At 36.9% G+C, this 20298-nt stretch overlaps 1 protein-coding gene and 1 long non-coding RNA gene across 6 annotated transcripts in view; both read left to right on the top strand.

The window, feature by feature from the left end:
- Positions 1 to 20298, top strand: part of als2b (alsin Rho guanine nucleotide exchange factor ALS2 b) — a 29494-nt gene that overhangs the window by 1958 nt on the left and 7238 nt on the right. Inside the window, exons 4-26 of one of the 5 annotated variants that reach the window (XM_082190037.1) lie at positions 836 to 1893; positions 3437 to 3613; positions 4487 to 4676; positions 5175 to 5225; positions 7874 to 8042; positions 8222 to 8318; positions 8409 to 8486; positions 9882 to 10076; positions 10243 to 10414; positions 11144 to 11333; positions 12493 to 12558; positions 12718 to 12880; positions 13783 to 13914; positions 14095 to 14223; positions 14417 to 14440; positions 17173 to 17243; positions 17338 to 17404; positions 17491 to 17693; positions 17782 to 17847; positions 17928 to 18026; positions 18389 to 18553; positions 19661 to 19772; positions 20137 to 20214. In XM_082190037.1, the coding sequence (XP_082046163.1) occupies positions 836 to 1893; positions 3437 to 3613; positions 4487 to 4676; positions 5175 to 5225; positions 7874 to 8042; positions 8222 to 8318; positions 8409 to 8486; positions 9882 to 10076; positions 10243 to 10414; positions 11144 to 11333; positions 12493 to 12558; positions 12718 to 12880; positions 13783 to 13914; positions 14095 to 14223; positions 14417 to 14440; positions 17173 to 17243; positions 17338 to 17404; positions 17491 to 17693; positions 17782 to 17847; positions 17928 to 18026; positions 18389 to 18553; positions 19661 to 19772; positions 20137 to 20214 (3752 nt within the window). The remainder of the gene's footprint in view (positions 1 to 835; positions 1894 to 3436; positions 3614 to 4486; positions 4677 to 5174; positions 5226 to 7873; positions 8043 to 8221; positions 8319 to 8408; positions 8487 to 9881; positions 10077 to 10242; positions 10415 to 11143; positions 11334 to 12492; positions 12559 to 12717; positions 12881 to 13782; positions 13915 to 14094; positions 14224 to 14416; positions 14441 to 17172; positions 17244 to 17337; positions 17405 to 17490; positions 17694 to 17781; positions 17848 to 17927; positions 18027 to 18388; positions 18554 to 19660; positions 19773 to 20136; positions 20215 to 20298) is intronic. The other 4 variants (XM_082190039.1, XM_082190038.1, XM_082190040.1 and 1 more) reach the window with 4 other exon arrangements.
- On the top strand, positions 5233 to 6165 carry LOC309513933. Its single transcript, XR_014211569.1, has 2 exons — positions 5233 to 5616; positions 5682 to 6165. It is a non-coding gene; the product is annotated as an uncharacterized lncRNA (long non-coding RNA).

Here is a 20298-nt window from a genome sequence, read left to right as displayed (position 1 = left end):
GATTTTCATTTTATGGGTTCCACAAAAGAAAGTCATACAGGTTTGCATTTTATATTGGGGTGAACTATTCTAAAATGGAAGAAATTTGAAAAGAGATTACTATTTGGATACATTGAGGTATTTTCGAGGGTCAATGGGAGCCTGCACAACGATTTCGGCAAAATGTCACAGGCAAAAAAATGATATGTTTGTTGAAAATAGTGTAGTGACTAGTGATGTATTAAGCACAGCTCACACAGAAGTCACTTTCAAAGCAAGCGGATTTCTGTTGGTCAACACGGCGAATCTGCGTGACCAATTTGAATCCGTTGCGGAATCTGTGTCAAAACTCACTCTTATAGGAAATTTTGCCCTCATGCAGATTGCGTGGATTCCTATTGAAATTACTACATTTTGCCTGCGACAATTCGCCAAACAATGAGAGATATGTGACCTCACCTTAAGATATTTCCTCCGGTATGTCTCCTGTAATTATGACAAAGCAGCTTTTTTTCTTTTTTCTTTACAGAAATTAGGAATGCAGAAATGAAATTAAGCAGGATTCACGTTGTGATCCCAAAAGTTTCAGGAATTGTACATTCTTGAATAAAAACAATTGTTATTAAGAGAGAAAGTACTTTTTATTAAGTTTGATTATTTTAATATAATTAATTGATTTTTTAAAAAGTCATCCTATGGCCCCCTTAGAAGTTTACTGAGGTCCCCTAGTTGTCACCAAGTCTTGGTTGAGACTTGCTTTAAACAGATGCTTGTGAAAAGATACAATTATTGCTTCTGATACATTTTGCAATGATATTGCAATCCAGATATGTAATAATTTCTATACTATATTTAGGGGGACAAGTCTACAGTTTTGGTGAGTTGCCTTGGAAACAGAACCAATCATCATCAGTAGTGACTGAGCCCGTTTTGGAGGCAGTGCTTAGCGAACAACATGTTGTTTTTGTGGCTGCTGGCTCCGCCCACAGTGGAGTAGTAACGGAGGATGGAGGCGTGCACATGTGGGGAGAAAACGCTCATGGCCAGTGTGGCCTTTTGGGACTCGCTGTTATCCCTAACCCCACACCTGTGGGCGTGCTTGACTCTGAGTCCACACCCCCTCAGACGGTGAAGATCCTGGAGGTGGCATGTGGGGACCAGCACACTCTCGCTCTTTCTGCCAAGCATGAAGTCTGGGCTTGGGGCAGCGGGTGCCAGCTGGGCCTGAACACTTCCACGTTTCCTGTCTGGAAGCCCCAGAAGGTAGAGCCCCTGGCTGGAAGGCACGTGTTGCAGGTGGCCTGTGGAGCCGCTCACAGCCTGGCTGTGGTGCGAAGTTCTGAGGCTCTGGTGCCTCGGAAACCCCCTCAAGACAAGTGCGGTCAGTGCCATCAGCTGCTGTACACTATGACTGACAAAGAGGACCACGTCATCATCTCTGATGGCCATCACTGTCCACTAGGTGTTGAGCTGGACAGCGGCGAGACCAAGTCTGCATTAGAGGGCAGCCCAGAACAGGTTAAACAAGGCAAGAGCTCTCCTACAGAACCTGTTCCATCCATGTCCACCCAGATCCCAAGATCACCCAGCTCCAGCACAATCCCTGAATCTACACTTCTTCCTGACAGCACACCTGCCTCTGAACCCCAAATTCAGGTTCCTGCATCTAGCCAAGAACCTGTAGAACCAACCATAGAAGTCTCGACTGAACATGAATCTCCGGTCGCAAATGGAGAGGTTTGTGTGGAAGCCTCAGAGTCCTGCACCCTTGAGCCGGACAGCTGTCGAGCCACAGGGGGGAAGTACTCCCCATTCCCCGATGAGCAGGCCGTGAAGGCCTATCTTAAGAGACTTTCTGATCATGCCCTGGCAGAGCACATCACCAAGACCCCCAGCACACTTCATTCTGCTCAGGTTAGTCTCTGGCACAACAGTAGCTACGTTTACATGCATCCAAATAATACATTAGTTGGCTCAATCGGATTGAAAAGCCTTCATATAAACAACTTAATTGGTCTGATAGAGCTCGATCTGAGTATGAGGTAATTTCGATCGGAGGGAAAGGGGTGGTGTAGGCCTGATATAATTTGATTAATAGGAAAAACAAATCATATAAAACTCTTGAATTGGACTCTTCTCAAAATGATTTAACATTTTAACCTTGCACACTTAAGCAGTGCTATGATGCGTATGTTGACCAGAGCCCTTTTATTTAATAAGATCTCTATAAACATTTGACTTCATACAAAATTGCATATGTTTATTAACATGTTATGACCTGGTCAGTGGAGGAGACTCAATATTTGCAAAATTTTAGCAAAAAATTAAAGCTCGTCTGTCATATTTTTCAGCTTTCCTTTTGGGTATGTAATCAAGGCATTATATCATGGCTCTGGTGACATTATATTGGTGGCTTTTTCCAGTTCTGTGAATCAGATTGCAAAATGTAGGGGTCATATAAAGTTTATAAACAGAACAATCAGAATATGAAATTGGATTGGACTAGTACATGTAAACATACCTAAAGTCCAGTAAACATTAAGTTGATAAATGAACACTCTTAGTTGGATTTCTCTCCATAAATGTTTTACATTTTTTTCACTTAAAATGGTGCGATCATTTAGAAAAATAGCAGTTAGCTCGCTGTACAGAATTCATAGGGTAAATGCACCAGTATTAAAATTCTAGCTGATACTGATAACTGGCCTGCATTATAAATATATAAATGATTTATCAAGTACTATTTTGTCTAAATTAATTCAAATAAACACCAGAAACTAAAATCGGTTTGTGTAAATGTTAGAAAAATGGAGATTCTGTTGAAGATTACTTTTAACAGTATTATTAAATTTAACATTACATTTTTTTTATTTATTTTTTTACTTTAAGTCAGGCAGAAGTAATCTAAATGGAAATATGAAAATAAATGGAAATGTACATGTACAACTACATATCTATATCTCTATATCCAGATCTAATATAAATGGTCAAAGGGATAGTTGGCTCAAACATTTTAATTCATAATTTACCCCAGAATTTAAATGTATAATTTACTCATTCACATGTCATTCCAAAAATGTATGATTTTCTATCTTCTGTGGAACATAAAAGAAGGTATCTTGAGAAATGTCTCAGTGTTTTTTGTCCATACAAAGGAAGTCAGTGGTCACTAAAACTGTTTGGTTACCAATAAATGGTCATATAGGTTTGGAATGACATGAGGGTATTTGTCATTTTAACTGTTAGTTCGTCAACATGCTAAAACCCCCGAGAAGTTGACAGCTTCACTTTTAACAAATATTATAGCTAAAAATGTCTATATTTAGTTAAATACACTAGCTGACAATCCCTGTCCAACATGTCGACCATCCCAAGCCATCGTAATTCAAACTGTTAAATTTCTTCTAAATGTGCAATTCCGAACTCTCACGCCTAGCTCATATCTGTCCTATCACAGCTCTCCAGTGACCCCGCTGATCCTTTCACCTCTGACCCCTTGATCCCGGTCGCCCAGTCTGTGACTCCAATGGGCTCTGCGTTGAACAACTTGGTGGTGTCCTGTGCCTCTGCAGTGGGGGAACGTGTAGTGTCCACATATGAAGCTCTCTCTCTGAGAAAAGTCATTGGTTACTGGGTAAGTGTATTTTCCAGTTTTTATACTGTATGTTAAATGTTTGTTACATTGACATGCCAGAATCACGCTCTTTAAACATTAAACCAATACATCTTCTATATAATTATGTCATTTTCATACTTGCCACTTTTATTGGAAAGAAACTGAAGGATGATGATTAGGGGTGTAACGGTACATGTATTCGGTTCGGTTCATACAGTCAGACGACAAATACAGTCAGTCACAGGCGATCCACACTCCAATCCAGAAGGGGTGCGTGCGCGGTAATGCAACGCTGTTTGCTAACCACCACAACAGGAAAAAGCACAGAAGAAGAAGAACAGATGATCTCTGCATAGATATTTTTACTTGTAATCTCTCAACCATTGTTTCAAACGCAGAAAGGCATCAATAAAACAGCTTGAGAATATCTCGCATAGCATTACATTTACTTCAGGCAAGTCATATAGTGTCTATCTCTCCTCTAGAGTTCATTTCTCTATTGAACTAACATGTTGTAGAGTCTATGAACTCTAGAGGGGAGAATTTCACTAAATATATGCACTATATTAGCTTATATATTCATTATATTTATTTTACCCATTAGTAATGTCTTAATTATTTGAATATATGTTTAAATAATTTTGCTATGAAAACAAGTTATGACTGCAACTGTGTAAATGATTATATTTCAATAATGAATTGGAGAAGTTAATGCAATGTGAAATTTACGTTTTTTTTTTTTCATTTAAGTGTTGTACCGAATACCGCTGTTGTACCGAATATCGAATACTTCAATACCGAAGTTCTTACCGAACCGTCATGTTTGTGTACCGTTACACCCCTAATGATGATCCAGCTATGATGTGTTTGACCAGAGTTGTTGTGCTCCAGGCTCCAGGAGAGGGCCGTGAGCGAGTGGAGGAGAGACTCCGTCTGGAGGAGCCCATGCAGGGGAAGAAAAGCTCCAGCCTGGGGGACATCCGAGAGGAGGAGGCGGAGCTCAGCCGTCGCCTGTCCCTGCCTGGCCTGCTCTCTCAGGGTACACACGCTCTCCTTCTCTTACACCCAGTGTACCGTCTCCGTAAGTCTGCGTGGGGATGTGTATCTACGCTTGAGTTTTCATGAGCATGGACTAGTTATCGAGCATCTTACGGAGTTTTGCCTTTTCTGTCAACACGCTCGGTGTTTCTGCTGCAGAGGCTATGAATAACTAACAACTCCATTCCTTTTTGTGACAAATTTCATAAATATTTAAAGAAAATGGCCTGGTTTTATAATCATCTGAGTGTAGAGGGCGTAACGAGACTGTACCGCTCTTTAGACTCATGTGAACCAGAGGGAGGATTGCTATGAATGTATTCTTTTATTAGTTGAATATGTTTAATCATAATCCTGTGCAGTGTGTTAGGACTTAGTTCATTCAGTTCAAAGTAAAACCCTCCAAATCACCGATTGGCCAACTTAAGCAAACTGTAATGTGTTTGTTAACGGCATGGTTTCTATCGCCATGGCTCTTTAAATTTCTACCGACGAGACGTGTGGACAGGTTTCCCATATATTGCTGTTGCCATCGTTACAGACAATGCAGCATTTGAGGTGACGGTGTGGGCATCCTACACAACATCTGAAGGTATTTATATGCAGTTGCAGTTGTACAAAGCGGAATGTTTAGATTAGAAGTAGATTTATTAGTGAATCTCACAAAAACAAAATTAAAATAAAAAATTACATTTTATTTAGCATAAAAGAAAATAAGCTTATTTTTGAACTATTTGCATTATGATTATGATCATTTTCATGACATTTAATCAAGCACATTTTACACCCAAATTCTTATTACTGTAATGTACGTTTGACTTTAGGTATTTTTTTTAAATTTACAGTTGTTTGTGTAATTCTCATTTTCTTTGAGTCTCATTTGATTCTATTGCAATTACAAATATAGAAATTAAAATATACTTTAATACAGAGTTTATTTTATTGAAATCAGACTAGTCAGACTACAGAGTAAATTAAAGACAGTATACATTTTTTTTTTTTTTTTTTTTATATCTACACAACCATTCAAAAGTTTGTGGTTAGTAAGATTTTTTTTTAAAGAAAAAAAATTAAAACTCCAGAACATTAAGCAGTGCAACTGTTTTCACCCAAATGTTTACCCAAATCAGCATATTAGAAATATTTCTGAAGGATCATGTGACAGACTGAAGACTAAATTAATGATGCTGAAAATTCAGCTTTGCATCACAGGAATAAATTACATTTCAAAATATATTAAAATAAAAAACAGTTATTGTAATTTGTAAATACTTTTTAACAATATACTGTTTTTATTGTAATTTTAAGCAAATAAAAGCAGGTTCGGTGAGCATAAAGACTTCTTTTAAAAACAATAAAAAAATCGTACAGAACCCAAACTTTTGAACGGTAGTGCATATGTTAAAAGAAAATATTTTTGAGAATTTTTACATTAGAGTAATTGAATTTGGGTGAAAATGGGCATAATTTTCATAAAAATGTCATAATGAAGAAAATTCATGCTTCAATGTTTTAATTAAAATATATTAAAACATTTTTATATTTGTGTTTGGGAGAAATATGACCAAGTCATATTCAATTTAGCGAGAAGTAGACCTTCTGATTTTTAGTAACGAGCAGGTTGTAGATACATGAATACATCCCCCTTTTAATTTGTGTAATCAAAACTTTCCAGAGATGTCAGAAACGTTCTGCTCTGGTGCTTTGCATGTTTTTAAAGTGATTTACATTTAGTTTGCTGAGTTAGAGATTGTGATATGAGAAAATGTTTTGGACCTCTCTGCTCATGAGGCTCCAGGACACACTCTTAAAAATAAAGTTTCTAAAAGAGGGAAGAACCATTTTTGTTTCGCCAAAGAAGCTTTCAGTGACCAGTTCCATTTTCCAGAAACATTTTCTTCTTAGAATCTAACGAACCTTTTTCCTCTGTAAATAACCTTTTATACAATGAAAATGAATGTCCATGGTTCTTCAGCGAACCATCGATGCCAGTAAAGAGCCTTTATTTTTAATAGTGTACCTCAGCCTGGTTGTGTGTTTGTCTGAGTTCATAAATCCGCTGATACACAGGCTAGAGAAGACAATGGCGTCCAGCTACCTGCTACAAACACACCTTTTCTTGTCTCCTCGCCCCCTCCTGCGCGACAGATGGACCCCAGTGGGGCTGGAACATAACTCAGCATGACAGCAGTCTGTGTGTGTTTATTTGTGTGTGCACCTGGCCATACCGTGTATATATGAGTGTGTTTTACAGAGAGTTAAACTGAAGTTGGCCTAGTCTGTAGGTCTTTGTCTGTGCTGTTAAATGAATCATGGGTATTTTCCCTATGCTCTTTGTTTGTGTTCATATAGCAGAATCAAACTAATGCATATTCTATGAGGAACAATCTGACATGAGTTGCATTTTCTTTTGATCTGTCTTTGTTTGGATGTGGACTGTGTTCTGCCTCTAAGGGCCCCAGCGCAAGGCGCAAGCGCACTTAGGGCGTGTCCGAATATACATTTTCTAGTTTAACGACGGATAAATGGTCGGCGCATGGTCCAAAACGGTTGTCCCTAGTCTCTTAATGAGTAATGGGTGTGTTTTGGGTGTAACATGCAAAAAAAACAATCAGAGTGTAATTTCCCATTTCCTTTAAAAGCCAGTTTCGCTCACGCAATGGCGGATTCACTATTTACATGGTGGAATTTTGCAAGCGGAAAGACTGAACTATTCTCTAGCGAGGAAACGGGGCGTGCGCGAGGTTAAAGCGCACAAGCAGACCATCAGGCCGGATTCCACCATATCTTTATGTACACAATACTAATCTTTTACATTGTAATCCTTTTATTTTTAATATTTGGCATGTTTGTGTGCTGCTGCGTGTCCCTGTGTTTGTAATAAGCAGAGTGTATGCGCGTTGTGGACCCGCCTATAGGCGCACATTACTAACGCGCTCTTTAAATAACAAAAAAATACTGCGCCATTGACTTTAGACCAGGTTTTTGTTGGTAACCAGACTTGTTTTCAGACCAGCATGCCCATGGGCGCACATATGGGTGCAAATGCATTTGCTATTAAACAACGTGGCACAGGATGTGAAAATGATAACTGCGTCGGGCTGAAACTAGCAAAAAACACTTGCGTCGCGCTTGGAGCTGCATTGCGCCGGGTGTATGATAGGGCCCTGTATATTGATGTTCTAAATTTCTTTGAATATGTTTTGTTGTTTATTCTCTCTCTCGTTCCTACTCTCTCAGTGTCTCCTCGTCTTTTGCGGCGAACGAGCCGCCCCCGTGCACGGGCCATCCCGCTCACTCCAGGAGGCATACCTGAGGCCGATGCCCACCTGCCTTCTTTGCAGACAGAAGTGTGGAGCTGGGGCCAAGGCCAGGAAGGGCAGCTTGGACATGGTGACCTCCTTCCCAGGTCAGAGTCTTCCCATCATCAGGGTTGGCACGAAGAGCTTCAGTCTTCCCTAACAACTCATGTATTACATAAGAGTTCAGGGCTTTAAATTTAATGTGCTCTGCCAAAATGAGGGCAGCCTCATTAGATGCATCACAGAGGAACCTGATGTAGGGATTTCTCTCCCTCTTTCTTTCCAGACTGCAGCCCGTCTGTGTAAAGAGTCTGAATGGTAAAGAGGTGTTGAGAGTGGCTGCAGGTGCTCATCACTCTCTCGCCCTGACCGCCCAATCACAGGTGACACACTTCACCTGCATATCTGTGGCTTTTCTCTTGAGCGCTGAGTGTGTATTAGTGTAATCCTCCTGTAATGTGTGTGTATGGCAGGTGTTCTCCTGGGGATGCAACACTTCTGGGCAGCTGGGACACATGGAATCACCCACCAGCTTCCCTCACTTAGCCAAGGTATATCCACACATGCAAATAAAATATCAAAACAGGGAGAATAACATTTTGAAATGGATCAAAAGGTTTGGAAATTTTAAAATGGTTTTAAAAAAGTCATTAAAAAGGCAAATATTTGTCAATTTATAATCTATATTTTCTTCACTAACATTCAAAAGTGTTTGAAAGACAGTAATACTTTAATTCATCAAGGATGCATTAAATTGATCAAAATTGAAAATAAAGATATTTATCAAATTCATTTTCAGCTAAATGCTGTTCTTTTGATCTTTCTATTCATCAAAGAATCCTGAATAAAAAAAATCACGTTTTTCCACAAAAATTAAATATTAAAATATTAAATATTAAACTGTTTTCAACTGTGGTAATAATAAAAAAATTCTTGAGCAGCAAATCAGCATATTAGAATGATTTCTGAAGGATCATGTGACACTGAAGACTGGAGAAATTGCTGCTGAAAATTCAGCTTTACCATCACAGAAATAAATTACATTTTACAATCAATTAGTTTAAAATCGTAATAATATTTAATATTTTTACACTTTTTACTGTATTTTGGCGCAAATAAAGACAGCCCTGGTGAGCATAGGAAAATCTTACCGACCCCAAACTTTTGAACGGTAGTGTAGTTATTACTAATAATATTAATATTATTATTATATTTATAATATATTGATATTTTATTTTATTTCTATAACCATTTTGTACATTTTATTAATTCAAATTTTACACATTTTATTTCTCATATCATTTCTATAACATTGTATCGATATAACAACACACATTTACTTAAATGAGGATATACCTTTCAGTTATTTTATTGGTTTTAACAGAATAACACTATTCAATAAAAGTTATTTTTTTCTTACCCTGAAAGTATGGCAAGGTTAGAAACTTTTGACACTCGCGCACACCTTTCAGCAATGTGAGTCTTTAGACATCTAGTGTACACATGTATCCAGTTTGTTTGGATGAGTCTTGATCAGCTCCCTAATTCAGTAGTCAGAACACTGCCAAGGGTGCACTTAAACATTAAATACCTAACAATTCCCACAATGCACTGTAAAAACCAGTGAGCATCAGCTGTTCACTTAAACCGTTTAAAATGAAGGATGATTACATATTTCATGAGGCCACTGTATTATATAACATCTACAAGGAAGATGCATGATAAACAAAACCATTTAGACCAATAGGATATTGTTCCTGATGTTATTGAATTACCAATGATGGTTTAATGCACAATTACACAATCATGTAACAGTGAATCATGTCATCAGTATTCCAATGTTTATTGGATTAAGGCCCTTGCTAGTGCCCAAATTTGTTTTGACATTGACAACATACTGATTCATGACTTGTTTTCTTTGTTTGTCCTCTTTTGTCTTTGCGCAGCTGTCAGATGGGATTCGCGTGTGGGATATCGGGGCGGGGAAACAACACACTCTCTTATTGGCTGATGGAGACTGTATGCAGCCAATCCTGTACTACAGCGGGCAGCAGGTGAAAGAAGTGGCAGAGCAAACGGAGGAGGAGGAGCAGACCGGAGAGTACACACAGCAACCAGTGCTGCTGCCCTTTTGTATGAATGTGAGCAAGCCTTTGTCATCATTATCATCATCATCATCACTTCGAATTGCTATTGTATATAATAAACTATATTCTCAGATTAATGTGCTTTAAATTCTGTACATTGATGATGTGTTATCACTGTTATTTACATAACTTATGTCTCTTTTTATTGTGTGTGTGGTAGTTGGGCTATGTAAGCAGTGTGTGTGCAGGTGGACGGACATGTGCGGCGCTGACGGATCGTAATGTAATGGGTTTTATTGCTAGTCTGCATGAGCTGGCGGCTGCAGAGAGGAAATATTACTGCAAACTCAGCAATATCAAGAGTCTTCTGCTCCAGCCATTGCTCAAACTGGGTATGACAGTGTGTGTGTGAGACAGTTTTTATTCTCTGATTTAGAATTTCATTAACATATCTTCATTATAGCCCTGTACAAGCTGTAAAATTATGGTCTAATTCAGTGAAAGTGAAATGAATGAAATAATCTACAATCTCTTGATGTATGCAACAAGGTTATTATTTGTAACTAAATGTAGAACCATACAAAAATGTGTTACTTGAAATGAAACTAATGTTAAATGAAAAAAAAACTGAAAAAAAACAAAACAAGGCAACTTCTCATTTTCATTTAAAGTTGAAGTACTAAAATAACTAAAACTAATAAATAACAATTTTTAAATACTCTATACACAATATAATACAAATTACAAATATACAAAACATTTCTATCATTTTGAACTAAAATTAAAGTGAAAATATAAAAATATAATCTAATTCAAAATATTAACAAAAACTATAATAGTATGTTAATGATGCTAAACCAACACCTATATACTGTAATATAATATGGTGTAGATATTTAAAGATGGCTATCTGTAAGCCTTTTTTTATAAAACATTTTTTTATTATGCAGTTATACTTAAAACTGTAAGTATTTTTGTGTTCGGAATTATTAGAAATGTTGCTAAATTTTTAGATATATAGCCCAAAACAAGAAATGTCTGTCCTGTGTGTCTGGATAATCATTTGGGATTTTTAGGACTTAAGTTATTTCTTTTTCTTTTTTCTTTTTTCTTTTTTTAAGATTCGCTAAGCTCCGGCCTCGGTCAGTCCACTGCAGGGCTGCTGCAAAATCTGATTGGACGACTGAGTCGGCTGTCTCAGCTCACGGGTCAAAACTCGGCCTTTCTAACCTCTTTCCTGCGGCGTTCACGTGATATACGAGGTCTTGTTATTCTTGACGACGCACATCTGTTCCTGGACACATATTCAGAGCAAGTATACAGCACACACACATGATCAAAGAATCTGAAGTCATGAAGTGGTTACCTCAGCGGATGGAATAAGAGGTTGAATGTTGTTCGTTACCCAATGCTCATTAATAATGACATAACATGAAGTACAGGATTTAAATTGCTCTTTAAAGTGTCTGTGTAGATGTGTCCCAGCCATCACCATATTTAACATAATATCAGACATGTTTTAATAGCATTGTTCATCAATTTGTTTCGCCACTGGAAAGAGCCAGAGCACAAGACACCTGTTGAGTGCAGTCTGACCAGATAAACGCAGTGTCTTGAAATCAGATTACTGTAAATCTGCTGTGTTTCTGAATTTCAGAATGTTTTCAGCAAGTTATTTTCTCTACAGAGCGAATTAACTTCTAATTCAAAAGAAATATATTCCAGTTTACATATTTAATACTTCTAATATGATGTATAATTGAAAAATCAGACAGAACCTCATTTGGACCTTTACGTTGTTCAAGATGATCATAAGTTTCGATTTTCTTCGAAAGTCATTATTTTTAAGAGTCAGAGATTTGATCCAGAATCGGATATCTCTAGTTGATGGCTTTTCCCAGTGCGGCCAAGTTTTGAGTGTGTAAGGTCCTGGAAAACTTTACAGATTTTTTTATTTATTTTTAAAGTAACTGAAATGAAAGTGATCCTATTATGCTTATTATATATAAGATATTACCTTTCATGCAGTATTGTTCCCCAAAATAAAAAAGAACCGATTCTGAACTGCCTGAAACGTGTCGTCAGTAATTCCAGTCTTACTTGCGCGAACCTATGTAGTTTTGTAACAAATTTGGTAATGCCAATGGTCTTCATTGGCTGCCCGCGAACAACTGTGACCGTCAAATGTTGTAGTTGTAGCTGAGACTGGAAGAGTTTGCTTCATACTGTCGACCTTTAAACTAGCATAATAGGGGCACTTTAAATAAAAGTACTTTTATTCTATTAACTAGAAAGTACTCTTTCTGGCTGCAGTCTCTCTATACAGTCATTAAAAAATATTATTCTGTAATTACAAATGATTGTCAAATTCATGGGAGTTTAGTGCTCAGAAATGTTGTACCCTTCTTCTCAAGTCAGCTGGTTTTCCTAGCTGTAATAATGCCCTTATCTTTCTTATTGTGTCATGCAGGTACTGTTGTGCTGTGGGTGATCTCTTAGTCATGGGAGGGTTCCAAGCCCTTGTCAAACCTTGCCAGTAAGTGGTGTATGTGTGTATAATGCCCTGTCCCAAATGCTTTCCAAAGCACTTGCTGCAAAACTCTAGATATGTGAAAATATCTCAAGTTAACATGATTACAGATTGATTTAGATTAACATTGTATTAATATTCCATCTCTTCGACTCTGTTTTGAAGGGATGTGTTTGGCAAAGGGGCAGAGGTTGTTCAGAGGTTGTCTGAATGTTCTGAAGAGGGTTTGCCCTTAGCGGATGTTCTGCCACATCTCTTTTACCTGCCCATAAAGCACCTGCATGAATATGGACGACTGCTGCTAAAACTGGCTACCTGCTATGAGGTGGTGGGTACTTACTGGAAACACTGGAAAACTTTCATTTCACATCCATGTTTTCCAGTTTTATTGTTACAGCATGAAACCATAATGTGGTAATGTAAAGGAACATTGTAATGTTTTGCTGGCTCTGATTCGTCTTCATAAGTGGTCTGAGAAAATACTTGTTAGAACCACTTTTGACTGAAATTAACCACAAATCAAATTAAAATATCACCTAATATAAAACTTTTCATAAAGCATATACAAAATGATAAACCCATCAAACCTGAATAATAAAAAAAACATTAAAATTGTATATATATATATATATATATATATATATATATTGAGTAATTGTGATTCATCTCACATAAAAGTTTTGTTTACATAACATATGTCTGTGTGTGCAATGCATATACAGTGTGTGTATATATATATATATATATATATATATATATATATACATACATACATACACATATACACACACACACACACACAAAGACATATATAATATATATAAATATAATAATATATACACATACATATGTTATGTAAACATTTTAGATGCGATTAATCGACAGCAAAAAAAAAAATATATATATATACACACACACACACACACACACACACACACACACACACACACACACACACACACAGTGTATACATATATAATATTTATATAAATATGTCTTTCTTTTTTTTTTTACTTATTCAGACTGGTTGGGTTACTAATTTTGTTATCAAATGATAAATTGAACCAACCTGAAAAAGCAAAAAAAAAATATATAAATAATACATATATGTGTGTACTGAACATTTTCAGTCTATTCAAAAATAGCAATACTGGCAGAGCTGCAGTTTCCACTGACTTTCAATCAAAACACTGTCATTACGTAAATCTCATTTCTGTCTCTGTGTGGCAGAGTTCTGTGGATTATCAGAAGCTGCAGGATGCCTGCTCAAAGTATGAGTCAATGGCTCTTCATCTGAAGAGGAGGAGGAAGGAAGCCGAGTGCACGCTCCACTTCTGGAAGAGCTTTCCTGGGAAGATGACCGTGAGTCACCTGGCTATTGTCTTAGGCCCTTAGAAGCACTTTACCTGTCAGTTTAATGCACACCACACAGCCAGGTGCTCTTCCTGCTGAGCAGATCGTTTTATTTCAGTCCACTTGTGGAGGAGAGAGAGAACGTGAACGAAGTCGGGCTGTTAATTAAGAGTTCTCCTCTTTTCTCAGGACTCTCTTCGTAAACCATCCCGTCGGCTGATCTGTGAGAGCAGTAATAAGGCTTTGACTCTTCAGAACGCGGGACGTTTTTCCGTCAACTGGTTCATGCTGTTCAACGATGCGCTTGTTCACGCACAGGTTTGCCTCTTTATATGTACGTTTCACCGCCATTTCAGTATCGTTTCTGCTTTATCTCTGCCTTTTCTGTTGGTTTCATGCTTCTTTCCTTACTCAATGCTTTCACTTCTTTTTTATATTCGCTTATAGGGCCAGACTAACAATCTGTTTCCAATGACTGATGTTTTAGTGATGTTTATCTTTGTTTTGGTAGGGCATGGTCCCCTATAAGAGTCTTGTAAGTATGGGCTGTATGAATGAAGAGTTTCCTCCATAGCATACTGTCCCCTAGTGCCCAAGGATGCACCCTACAGCTGTAGTGTTTAGTCAATGCTTCTGTTAAAGGAATATTAGCAGTTAAATAAAGCTTTTATTTAATGCTTGAGGCATCCAATTAATCCGAAAATCATTTTGACTCGTCCTACAATAAAAAAAGAAATATGTGTATGCTAATCAGTGTTTATTTTATTTCAAGTAATTATTGTTTTACTTTTAAATGTAGTTAACTATAATAACTGATGCATTTACAATAGAAGTCTATGGGGCAAGTCAGTTTGAAGTAAGACTTAATTTCAAGGTGGATTAATTTCTGATTATGCGTTACATACTTAAAGGAATTGTTCACTTCAAAATGAAAATTCTGACGTAATTTACTCACCCTCAAGTTGTTTCAAACCTGAATGAGTTTCTTTCTTCTGCTGAACACAAAGGAAGATATTTTGAAGAATGTCGGTGACAGTTGATGGACCCCATTGACTTCCATAGTAGGAAAAAAAATCACTATGGAAGTCAATAGGGTCCATCAACTGTTTGGTTTCTGACATTCTTCAAAATATATATTTTTGTGTTCAGGAGAAGAAAGAAATGCATACAGGTTTGAAACAACTTGAGGGTGAGTAAATAATGACAGCATTTTCATTTTGAAATGAACTAATCCTTTAATTCCTGTGGGTGGAGGTTTGCTCCGCCAAAAAGTACTTTATTGATAGTTAGTTACGTCAGTTATGTCATATTATTATCCTTTTGCAACAGTGTGGCTGTTTCATGTTTTAAACTTATTGTTGTGCTGTACAGTCTCTCCATAGGCTTCCATTTGAAGCATTTAGTTTAATTTATTTGCACGATATAAAATGTATACAATAATAACTAGAAAATAGAATCCATATACTGTGCGGGGAGAGACAGAAACCCCAAAAGTGCTTATTTAAAGCCTCCACCTAAATAAAGAAAATAAAGAAAAAAATGAATTACGAAATTAAAGAAAGAGCTAAATTACAATAACAAATATATAAATGAATATGACTGCATCAAGTTAATTACAACATATATCAAAACCCCCAAAATAATGTACACCAAAAACAAACCCTATAGGGTACATAAAATACATTTAAAAAAGCGTATTACTCAACAAACTGATGGACGAATCAAAATGATTTTCTGTGGCCACAGATGCTGTCAGGAAAACTTAAGTTGTATTTAACTCTAAATATTCCTTTAAAGAGAATGTAATTAATTATTATAAATGACGTATATTTGTAATGAGTTCAGTTTGAACCTGTAGTTTTGACAAATTCCTGTAGTGCTTACACTCTACCTTGTCCAAAATGTCTTGTTTCTGTGTGGTATAAAACTCTAGTAAGATGACAGTACATCTGGTTGGGTACATTCCAAGGCTTCCTGCTTGCAAACCCTTTGTTAAAGATATGTTATAACACTTATGCATAATTGTACCTGTATCTGGTTGTAATTTAAGGGGCATGTTGTGCTGGATGGTTTTATGTTATACAGTAGTGGTTCTGTTTAATGCCGATTCTTGTCTTAGTGAATGTATCAGTATTTGAGATGATAATCCATTCTTTTTATCCCTGTTTTTTTCCCCTTGACACCTCTTACAGTGTATATATGTGTCTGTTTGTCCTTTCATCAGCATTATCCCTCTCCATCCTAAAAGAACAAAAATGTGCTCTTAGGAAAAAGAACAATGTTTAATATTTTACATTTTAAAAAACTACAGTTATGTAAGTCAACAACTGTAAATCGATTCACAGTTGGTTTACCAGATAGAGTTTAGCTTGACACTTGTAAATAAACCATATGACATCCGAAATCTAAATTTCAGATATTCAGATTCCATACTTTTTTTGCCTAAATAAATTTAAAATAAATGTAAACAAATCTAAATGAAGTCCTTTAAGTATGTTTAAAAAAAAAAGAAATGAATGCTTTTATTCAGCAATGATGCATTAAATTTATCTGTAAAGACATTTACATTGTTCAAAAGAAATCTATTTCAAATCCCGTTCTATTAATCAAAGAATCTTGTAAAAAATTTAGCACGGTTTCCACAAAAATATTAAGCATAATAATAAGAAATGTTTCTTGAGCACCAAATCAGCATATTAAAACGATTTCTTAAGGATCATGTGACCCTGAAGACTGGAGTAATGATGCTGAAAATTCAGCTTTGCCATTACAGGAGTAAATTACATTTTAAAATATATTCAAATAGAAAACAGTTATTTTAAATTGAAATAATATTTTACATTATTACGTTTTTTTCCTTTATTTTTGATCAAATAAATGCAGCCTTGGTGAGAAAACAAAAAATCTGGTAAACTTTTGAACAGGAGTGTAAGAGTTTGACAAATGGGTATTCATTTTGACATTTGCCATAGATTAAATTGTAATAAAGTCATTAAGTTATTAGGTTTTTTAAATAACTTTGAGTGAGGCAAAGATAATCTAAAAAAAAAAAAAAAAAAAAAAAAAACAAACAGGGGAAATACATGTACAATTAAATATTCAATCAATATATATAGATCTCCTAATATCTGCTGATAACTGATATGGTACTGATATATTGTGCATCACTGATCAGGAATGGGCAGCAGAATTGTGTACATTCCTAGTGCATTCATTTTCAGGATATTGTTCTTGCTTTAGTTATTTCTTTTTTTTAATCCCTCCCAGTTTTCCACTCATCACATCTTCCCATTGGCTACTCTGTGGGTGGAGCCGATTCCTGAGGAGAACACGGCCCTGTGAGTGTGCCAGTCCTTTATATTAGCATTATTGAGCAGTAAAGTGTATATAAAACAACATATACAGAGTGTTGATTTGTGTTGTTTTGTGCAGATATGGTTTAAAAGTGACTTCACCAGAAGAGACATTCACTCTGCTGGCCTCTTCTCCGGCTGAAAAGGTAGACCCAGCTTGACTCGCAATGATAATGAGCTTTACAGAAACGAACATGCATAGTTGGTTAAACGGTGATGTCCTGCTTCCCAGGCGAAGTGGTTTCGTTCTATAAACCAGGCGGTGGAGCAGGCGCTTAGCGGACTGGGGCATGATGGGATACCGCCTTCTACAGGGGTGACACAGAGAGCAGACCCGCCCATTTCACGGACGGCATCGTACACGTTCTACAAAGACAGTCGGCTCAAGGAGGCCACGTATGAGGGCCGTTGGGTCTCAGGGAAACCCCACGGGCGGTAGGTCATTGGACAGGGAACTGTGGGTGTGAAAGTCTTCATAAAAGAGAGATGATGATGATGATGATTGGCTATGTGTGTATTCTAGGGGCGTGGTCAAATGGCTCGATGGACGAATGTACACAGGGACATTCAAGAATGGCCTTGAAGATGGGTTCGTTTTTTTTTCAGATTATTATGCTGACTTCTCTTTTTCCATTTCTGGAAATATTTCAATTATTGTTTCCTTTGCAGATTTGGAGATTATGTTGTGCCGAACAAAAACCTGAACAGCTGTGATCATTACCAAGGGCAGTGGAAGGATGGAAAGATGCACGGCTTTGGAACATTCAGGTTGGTGGTTGTGTGTTTTTATTTTTCTGTAATAGGCTATAAAGGTTTATTTCTGTATTTACACTAGCGTTTTTAAAAGGTTTGGGTCTGTACGATTTTTTTATGTTTTTTACAGAAAGTCTCTTATGCTCACAAAGTCTGTATTTCTTTAATCAAAAATACAATAAAAACTGTATTATTGTGAAATATTATAATTAAAATATAATTTATGTGATGGCAAGTGCAAGTCTTTTGAGATTTGATAAGTCAAATAAATAGAAAAAATAAAAATAAAAGTAAATAAAAAAACAAATATAAACTGTGTAATCAAATTGTGATATGATTTCATGGAACTGACAGAGAGAGTGTGTGTTTGTGTTCAGGTATGTATCTGGTGAAGTGTACGAGGGCTCGTTTCAAGATAACATGCGTCATGGCCATGGGATGTTGCGTAGCGGGAAGCTGAATTCCACCTCTCCCAGTGTCTTCATCGGCCAGTGGCAGTACGACAAAAAATCTGGCTATGGAGTTTTTGATGACATCACCAGGTATGCAAATAGACAAGAAGGGTTGAGGTCGCATAATGGTTGTGGCATTTATATGACTTGAATTGAAATGTATTAAAGTCCCCCTGTAGTCAATAATTGGATCCCTTAAAACTCATCTTTGATCACCAAAATGACATATTTAAAAGTTTTTTCCTTGAAAACAAATGTCTTCATGCCTTAAAGGGATATTTCACCACTGGAAAGATGAATGAGCTTTTAAATTGGGTCATTTATGTAGTAGAAATGTGAAATTATTTTAGAAGTTGGTGCCTTCTAGACGGAGAAAAGCCAGAAAATGTATTTTTGGCTCATGTGGATGAAGACAACAACTCCCAGAATGCACTTGATTCACTGCCCCTCGAGGCAACTCCCAAGCCACGCCTACCGGTTACAGAGGGCAGTATCGGAAGAAATGATACAACTAGGCTATAGTTGACTCGAAACTGAAAAGACGCCATTTTATCGTGAGATCTCACCCCCTATGGGCGGGTTGAAAACATGCGGAACGAGCTCCTCCTACTGGCTGTAGTCTCTAGCCTCTGGCCAAAAAAGACTCTGATGACGCAAAATGACGATTTATGCGATTTATGATTTAATGAGGTTTTTTTCCAGACACACAATACAGAAATCTCTCGTCTCAGCGGGACATGAGGGAGGGAAGCACAGTCATTCAAAAATACTACCGGGTTTCTACTGATGCAAAGCTTAATGCTAATCGGTGAAGTATCCCTTTAAAATTGCTTGAATATAACTCTACACTCTTGCCTCATTTAGTATACGCGGTTTTAGGAATATGCAAATTAGCCCTGCCTCCACTCACTCACACCAGCTCAGAGATCCACTCGTTAATGTGATTGGTTACAAGGTAGTTTGTGACGTCAGAAACACCAGTGATTTCAAACCGCGTTTTTGAGACTGTCTTTGGTTCACTGCAGTTTTAAGAAGAAAATACTCAGCAATGGTAGTTCAAAGCATATTAAAAACACCACATAGACATATAAACAACATTAAAAACTTGTTTTTCACAACAGGGGGTCTTTAAACATATTACACACATTAAGACAAGAGTAAGTATATGTGCTCTATACTAACTGTTGTTTGTGTCAGAGGGGAGAAGTACATGGGCATGTGGCTGGATGATCAGCGTCAGGGGAACGGAGTTGTTGTTACACAATTCGGCCTCTACTATGAAGGTGCTTTTAGCAACAACAAAATGATGGTGAGGTTCACACACACACATTTGGTTTTATTTAAGCAAAGTAGGTACTGTATGATAAGCCATGCTTGATTATGACTATATTCACAATATATAATGGCCTCTTGAGCATTGTTACTTTTATTTAACAGTTATCGCACAATATTTATCAAATATTATGGATATGATTTTTTGTTAAAATTATATTTGAATAAGTGCCATCTTTTCACAACAAAATATAGCTCCTGTTTTTTCCCCACACATTAAGTTTTACTGTTTTTGAACCTACAAAAATGACAAAACCTGACATAAGCACAATGACTTTTTTTTTAGTGAAGTATAAAAAAAAAACTTTTTTTTAAAATCTTGTAATTTGTTTCTCTCCAAGGGGACTGGGGTGCTTCTGTCTGAAGATGACACCACATTTGAAGGGGAATTTTCAGAAGACTGGACTCTAAATGGAAAGGTGATTTATAATGCTCACAAACACTTAGTATGCGCACACATCTACACTACAGTTCCAAATTTTGGGGGCATTAGTATATATACA

This window comes from Leuciscus leuciscus (genome assembly GCF_965113295.1).
Source record: "Leuciscus leuciscus genome assembly, chromosome: 14".
Taxonomy (NCBI): Eukaryota; Metazoa; Chordata; class Actinopteri; order Cypriniformes; family Leuciscidae; genus Leuciscus; species Leuciscus leuciscus.
This window is presented reverse-complemented; position numbering and strand designations above follow the sequence as displayed.